Source organism: Phoca vitulina, unplaced genomic scaffold (assembly GCF_004348235.1).
Source record: "Phoca vitulina isolate PV1807 unplaced genomic scaffold, GSC_HSeal_1.0 scaffold12, whole genome shotgun sequence".
Taxonomy (NCBI): domain Eukaryota; kingdom Metazoa; phylum Chordata; class Mammalia; order Carnivora; family Phocidae; genus Phoca; species Phoca vitulina.
Window position 1 is genome coordinate 23,883,905 of NW_022589715.1, and position 7,458 is coordinate 23,891,362.

The 7,458-nt window shown below is 58.6% G+C and overlaps 1 protein-coding gene across 7 annotated transcripts in view; it reads left to right on the forward strand.

The window, feature by feature from the left end:
• SFXN5 (sideroflexin 5) overlaps positions 1-3,902 on the forward strand; it is a 113,195-nt gene extending 109,293 nt beyond the window's left edge. For all 7 annotated transcript variants that reach the window (XM_032410709.1, XM_032410704.1, XM_032410703.1 and 4 more), the window contains one exon: positions 782-3,902. In XM_032410709.1, the coding sequence (XP_032266600.1) occupies positions 782-800 (19 nt within the window). In that variant the 3' untranslated portion in view covers positions 801-3,902. The remainder of the gene's footprint in view (positions 1-781) is intronic.
• Positions 3,903-7,458: the final 3,556 nt, after the last annotated feature.

Consider the following 7,458-nt stretch of genomic DNA (forward strand, 5'->3'; position numbering starts at 1 on the left):
GGGGAGCTGAGGGTGGGGTGGCTGAGGAGGGCGGAGATGGTTTAAGGTGGCTGTCTGTGGAGAATGGGAGAAGGAGCCGATTGGGTGAAGTGGTCGGCAGGGAGAAGTTTGCTGGTCACTGTGGGCGTCCAGCCCAAGTCAGGGACTGTGAATGTTGAGTGGTCTCCAATAGGTGGTCAAAGTTCAAGTGGAGAGAAGGTGGAGGCCTGTTGGAGTTCCTCCAAAGCTGGGCTTCTGCCATTTGGGGCTGGAAGGACTTTTGGGCTAGGGATTAGCTGGAGTGATGGCCCCTGGTGTCCGGGTTAGAGGGGGAGGGAGTGAAGACTGAGCTGTCAGGAGTCTGGGGCCTGAGGTCTTCGTGGTCTAAAAACGGATAGGGAGAGTGCGGGGGGTACTGGAAGGCTAGGGGACTGTGGAGGCCAAGAGGGTGGAGTTGGGATTTCAGGAGTGGGGGTGAGGCAGCCTTGGGTGGTGACCAGGCCCAGGCGGTGGTGCGGTGCAGCGGACAAGGCCCTTGGAGATGAGGAAGACATAACTCGGAGGTCAGAGTGTAGGATGCTCACCCACACAGACATGCCGCCAGAGGAAGAGACAAGACCTAGACAGGAAGGGATACTGTGAGCCCCTTGGCAGGAGGGCGGTAAAGAAGGATGTGTCCATAGGTGGCAGAGAGGGAGAACTGTGGGCACCAGGGTGCTCCTAATGCTACTCCCAGCTTCCACGCTCACCCCTTCCCTCCTGCCCCCCCAACCTGTCTTCTCTGTTCTTGCTCTCTCCGCAGATTGAGACGTCCCAGTTAGAGCCTGAGATTGCCCGGGCCACGAGTAGCCGGACAGTGGTGTACAACAAGGGGCTGTGAGTGGTGGCCGGCCGGCCTGGGGCTGGAGCACGATCCAGGCCGGGCACTTGGGGGAGGGGACGGAGTCTCTGGGGCTGCACCTGCAGGGAGGGGCAAGCTAACCCCACCAGTCCTGAGCCCCCCGCAGAGGTAGGAAGACTAATCTATTCACATGTTAACATACGGGAGAGGAATTCTGACACATTTCCTATAAAAAATAATCAAGTGCATTTCTGGGCCTTACGTGGGGTTGTCAGAACTCTACTCAGCACAATTATGTGTGAAGCTGAAAATTTGTAGAGTGCCCACGGGGTAGAATTAGGATCCTTTTATACTTTGGTTTTCTTTTTTCTTTTTCTTTTTTATCAGAATCAAGTCTGAGCCTTGGTTGCCGCTGCCCAGATGCAGCAGCTGCCGGCGGCAGCCGTGGGAGTGGGCCTGGGGGCTGGTGGGTTTGGCAGCGGGCCTGATAGATTCAAGATATTCTGGTGGCCAGGCCCAGTGGCTCCCCGGGCTGGGCTGAGCTGGGCAGGGGTGGGGGCGGGGGGGGCGGGGAGGCAGTCTACACCTCACAGGATGAACCAGCAGCTATGACTGAGGTCCTCAGGAGGGGGCCCAGGGAGTCAGGAGCACTGGCGGCCTCTGAAAGATTTTGTGGGCAGTTGGCTCTGAGCGTGGCTGGCCCTCATCCACGCACAACCCGCAGAACCAATCCCTCTGCATGAAGCCCAGTGCCTGGGGCTGAGGTCACCCTTCATGGAACCCTGCTGATCCATTCGAGGCCCCTGAAATGACCCCAGCTCCAGGCAAGAAGCCCCAAGAAGGAATGATGTTTGGCTGGAATTGTGGGCTTGCACTTCGACCTCTACAGGAAGATCCTCCTTGTAGTCACCAGGCTGGAAGCTGGGCTGAGGGTGGGGCTGGAGCTGGAGCCCGGCTGACTGCCATCTGGGGGGCCTCTCCAGCCCCCCTGGGGCTGTCTGCCCCATCCCACTGGTTCCTGAGTGGGAGGGTCTTCTGCCTGAGGGCGAAGGCCAGGTTTCCAGGCACCTGACTCTGAGAGTCAGCCTGGAGCCAGGAACTGCAGGCCCTGGCTGTGGTACAAAGGGGCTGTGTGACCTTGGAGAAGTCCACTCCCCTCTCTGAGCCTTTACTCCCTGTCTGGAACCAGAGGACTGGAGCAAGGGGTTCCCACCGGCTCTTCCAGCAGGACCTCGTCTTCGCCTGTCCTGCTCAGATGCTGGCCATCCCAGGCACATCCCCCAGTGTGGACACTGGACTGGGAAAGGGGCAGGCCCCTCTGGGAACGGCCAGCAGTTGGCCTCAGAACCTGGACCTTGCCTTTCTGTGTGAGCCTACATCCTGGGAACACTTGACCTCTGCCAGACACTTTGCAGTTCTGAAGGAGGAGATCGCGTGGGTGGCTGTGGCTACGTGTGGCCCCACACCCTCGTGCCACCTCTCACCGTGCTCTGGCCTCCGGGGCCATGTGCTGATGGCTCCTGTCTCCTCCCACGTGTGGGCCGGGAAGAGGAGAGGTGGCAGGGGCTCTGCAGGGGTGGGGGGGAACGGGGCAAACAAACAGGAAGCGTGGGCCTCATTGGACCCCTCACCTGGCCCCAACTGGAATGGAGCCCTCAACATTGCAGCCTCAGGGCCTCCCCTGCCCTGGCGACTCCACCTGGGGAGAGACGTGGCTGGCGGCGACACAGGTGCAGGAGAAGGCTAGTGCAGGGCAGCAGGGGTGCGGCCACGGGCGGCTCTCACCGTCCTCAGTGCAGGGGTGCTTGCCGTAACGTGGGTCTTCCACAGGCATTGACACCAGGCGCCCCCTCAGAAGCCCCTGCTGCCCCCACTTGCCAGCCAGGCCCTGCTATTCCTGCAGCTTGCTGCCCTGAGGGCCCCCCGCCCAGTGTCCTCAGGAGCGGCACCCCCCGCCCCCGACCAGTCAGGAAAGGGTGAAAGCAGAGCAAGTAGGGAGAACAAAACAGTGGAAGGAAAGGTTGCCACAGTGTGAGAGGGTCAAGTATTTTTGAGCTAATCCTGCCATAATATGACTGTGCCAATGACAGGCTGGGCACATCTGGGTCCCCTTTTGAAAAGCTCTCTTCTAGCTCACCCTGCCCCACCTCTCCATGGGTCTTGTTCTTGTGCACTTTACCTTGAGACCAAAACTGCACAGCCCCAGCCCCACTCCCACCCCCTCGGGAGGCCTGGAAGAGATGGGGTCTCTCCGACTCCGTCTCTGTGCTGGCTGCCCTGGCCCAGCCCCACCCCAGCCCCGGCCCTGCGGCCTTGGCATCTCATGACCGACTTACTTTGTCTCCTGGATGATTTCTGGTCATGCTCCCAAATGCAATTCCAGGTGAGCTAAGGGGACTCCTCTTTGGGGAGGGGATTGGCAAAGGATCTGCATAGCTCAGGGTGACGGTGGGGGTCCAGTGGGCCGTGCTGCTAGATAAGCCCTGGCTGGGCTGTGGAAAACACCACGCGGGAAAACTTCCGGCCAACATCCATGCCCCGCTCAGCCGAGGCCGGAGGAAGGGAGGCGTGGCGGACAGACTGGCTCGTGCCTGGGGAGGAGGCCGAGCCGGGCCCCACAGTTAGGGGGTAGCTGGCCCAGCTGTGTCAGAACACGGGGCACCCCTGCCCCCCCAGTTCTCTAGGCCCGGTGTACTGGCCCGCCTTCTCCTGGTCACTTGAGACATTCCCTCAGCCTCGGGGCAGCCTTCTCCCATCTCCAGAGAACAATCCGATGGTGCGGGGACCAGAAGCCCAAGATGTGTAGACGGCGGCTGGGGAGGTGCCTGACAGCCCCTCTCTCCTTCCTGATTGTGAGCTGGCTTGTTTTCGGTCCTGAGCCCCCGGCCTGGGAGCAGGGTGGGGGTTCCTGAGAGAAGAAAGACCAGAGGCAAGGTGGTCCTCCAGCCCCGGGCCGGGTGTGAGTGAGGCGCCGGCCCACGGGCCTTAGCCACACCGAGGAGACTTGGCAGTGTCTTTTTAACCTTCAGTCTCTGATTTATGTAATACTAATGAGCTGTGGGCAATAAATGATGGATTTAAAGCCTCGGGGCTTGGCTTTATGGATTGTGGGTGGGAGCGAGAGGGGTACGGAAGTACAGTGAGGACAAGCCAGGGCTGCCTGAGGGTTTTGTGGGAAGGCCCCCGAGGAAGGGCCAGACCCGGGGCTCCGGGAGGAGTCAGGGCCACCAGGAGGCCCAGAGGGAAAGGGAGAGGAAATGATGGAAGAGCATGTGAGGGCAGGAAGCGGGACAGAGGGGTGGGCTGAACTCTGCAGAAGGCCCCTCCCTTTACTAAGGGCCCCACTGCAAGGAACTTGAGCAGACAGGGATTTGGGTAGATTCTCGTACTGTTGATCTCCAGGGGACTGGGAGGGGGAGTGCAGGGGGGAGGGTAGTTCTGGACTGCCTGGGAGCCCAGAGAGGCTTCATAGGGAGGCGAGGCTTGAGCCAAGTGGAAAGGTTGCCATGTCTGCAGCGTGCATGGCACTAGCCCCAGGAACTCTGCCCCTTCCTAGCTGCTCCATAGTCCCTCAGGGCCAGGCCTCAGCCACCTTCTGCTGGCTCTTCTTCCTCTAGGCAGCCCCCAGAATTCCTGAGGGAGTGAGGCCTGAACTCTTCTCCCGGACCTCCAAGCCTCTTCCACCCCTGCAGGGAGCAGCTGATGGCCTCCCATTGCCAGGGGGACCACGTAGTAGAGGTGAGGTCCATGGTTGGGGTCAGGCCGACCCCGGTTCCAGCCCCAGCTCGGCCCCAGCATGACTCTGTGACTTCCAGCCAGTCACTTCCTTTATGCACCCCTTAATTCCCTCAGATGTTTAAGGAGCACCTTCTCTAGTAGGGCCATGGTGTCTTTAGCTATAAAATGTCAGGAGCAGCATCACTTGCTGGGCTGGTGTGAGGACTGGAGAGACCAGGTGAGGAACGCACCCAGACTCTTCTCTCATGTCTCCCGCGTGTCAGGAGGGCTGCTGCCTCCCCTTACCTGGCACTGGGCCTCCTTAGGAGAGTGGGGGGAGGGAAAGGGCTGGGGTGGAGTCTGTTCTCAAAGCGATACTTCTAGGTCATGGGACTTCTGGTCTCGGGAATTTCTTTGTGGAAGAGCCCCACTGGCCACAGCCCCCATCCGGGCGGAAATCCTTGACTCTCAGGACAGACACAAATCCCTCCTGGGAGCTGTTTGTTGTTTTTAGCTGGTTTGGGGGCTCAGCTCCTGCCCAGCCCGGAGATCATTAACACTCCAGGAATGTGGCTTCCCCTGGCCCCATCCCCACCCACTGGCCCCTAAGACCTCCCTCCTCCCACTCAGGCCATGGTTAGAAGGAGGGTCAGAATGCTAGGGGATGAAGACAGTGATGAGTGACCCTTTCTCAAGGCCCGGGGTCATTTTCAGAATGGAGCTCCCTCAGCCTCCCAGAGCTGCTGCCGCTCCTGCCATCTCACCCACAGCCCTGCTGCTGATTAGCCCCTTAAACAGCAAAGTCTCAGCCACTCCCAAAAGGCCTAACCCCCATGTGCCCTTGCTTCCCTGCACTACCAGGTGTCTCTCAGGGCAGTGGCTGAAAAATGTTCATTCACTTCTCACGCCCCACTCCAAGGTAGCTGTTGGGAACCTTGTCTAAGCTCAGAGCCTGGCTCCTTCCTGACAAGGACATCTTCTCAGAGTCTGGGGCCCCACCTCACCCCAGTTCCCTGGGCCTTGTGGGAGGGTAAAGAGAAGGAAGGAGAAAGAGAAGGTAGACAAATGGGTGACAGGCACCAGGTGTCCCCCTTCGAGGACCCCATACACATCCAATGAGGAAGTGAGGGAAGGAGGCTGCTATCAGTCCCTGGCCACCTGCGCTGGTTCTCCTCCTCTCCATAGGTAAGAGTGGCAGAGGGAGGGACAGTACACCAGGGCCCTCACTCAGTCCAGGGGTGAACTGCAAGAAGCTCAGTGTTAGGGAATAGGGGGCAAGACGAGTCATCGGAGATAGAAGTGGGCCAGCTGGCAGCCACCGGAAGCTTTAAGTAGGGAAGTAGATTCATCTGGCAGCAGAGTAGAGTGTATCGTGGACACAGGCAAGACTGCTGGGGAGACCAGGAGAGAGTCAAGGTGGGGGAAGACGGAGCCTAGACCAGGTGGTGAAATGGGGATGGAGAGAATGAAGAGATTAGGACTGGTGATTGATGGTGGAGAGGTGGCAAAGAGAAATCAGAGATGGCCCCAGATTCCTGGCTTGGGCAGCTTAGCTCTCAGAGCTAAGGGACAGAAAAGGAAGAACAAAGCTACAGAGAAGGTAATGCATTCTGTTTTACAGGTTATTAGAGGTTCCTGGGAGAGACCCAAGTCATGATGTCAGGGGACGATTGGGTGTGCTTGTCGGGAGCTCAGGAGGCGGGTGGGAACTAGATACGTAGCTTGGCATGTTATCCATTTATTGAGAGCACCTGGAGCTAAAGGAACGGCAGCAACCACCCAGGGGGAGTCCGTGGGGTGAGAAGAGGGAGACCTGGGATGGAACCTCGAGGAGCCCCCACCTCTGAGGCCTGGCCAGAGACAGGAGGCTGCTAAGAAGCTCCGCCACAAGAAGGGTGTTATGGGCTGAACTGTGTCCCCCTAAATTCAAATGTTGAAGTCCCAACCCCCAGGACCTCAGAATGCAACTGTATCCGGAGGCAGGGTCTTTAAAGAGGTCATTAAGGTAAAACAAGCTCATGAGGGCGGGTCCTCATCCAGTATGACTGGTCACTGTATAAGAAGTGGAAATTTGGACACAGACATCCATAGAGAGGAAACACCGTCTGAACGTGAAGACAGCCACCTTCAAGCCACGAAGAGAAGCTTCAGGAGAGATCAGCCCTGCTGGCACTTTGAGCTCGGACGTCTAGCCTCCGGAACTGTGAGAAAATAAATCCCTGTCGCTTAAGCTGCCCCGTCTGTGGTGTTTGTCCTGACAGCCCCAGCACATTAATGCCGGGGGTAAGAGGAAGGTGAGGAGAACGGGGTAGACAAGAGACGAGGATGCTTCCAGTAGGGGAGGTTGTCCACATACTGAACAGGTGCTGGGAGGTGAGGAAGATGGACACACAGCATGTCCCCTGGAAGGACCTGGAGAGAATAGTCTCAGTGGAATGTGGTCAGGCGAAAGCCAGATGTCCACGGGCTGGGAAGTTAGTAGGACTCCGACTGGCCGCCCGTGTACCTTAACTTGTAAAACAAAGAATTTCCAAGAAATTGGGTTGTGAGCTGGGCGTTGAGACCTGATGATGGCTGCAGCACCATGTGGGGCTAGCAGAAGGTGTCAGAAGGAAGACTCGGGCATGTGGACAGTAACGGGTGAGAGGGAGGAGCCTGGGGAGGCAGGAAAGAGAAGTGAGGTCCCCGGAGAGGAGAGGGGCGGGCCAGAAGGAGAGGAGGGTCTCGGGGTAACAGGACAGAGGTGATGTGGGTTTGAGGGTAGGAGGTTGGGGGGGTGAGAGGCTAGCTTGCCTGGCCCCCCCAGATCCACTCTGCACCATTCTCTACCCGCTCTCTGTCCCGGGAGGCTGACTCGTATGGACTTGCCATCTGGCTCCTGTGATTGGGAGTCCCCAGTGAAGGATTTGAAGAGAGTGACA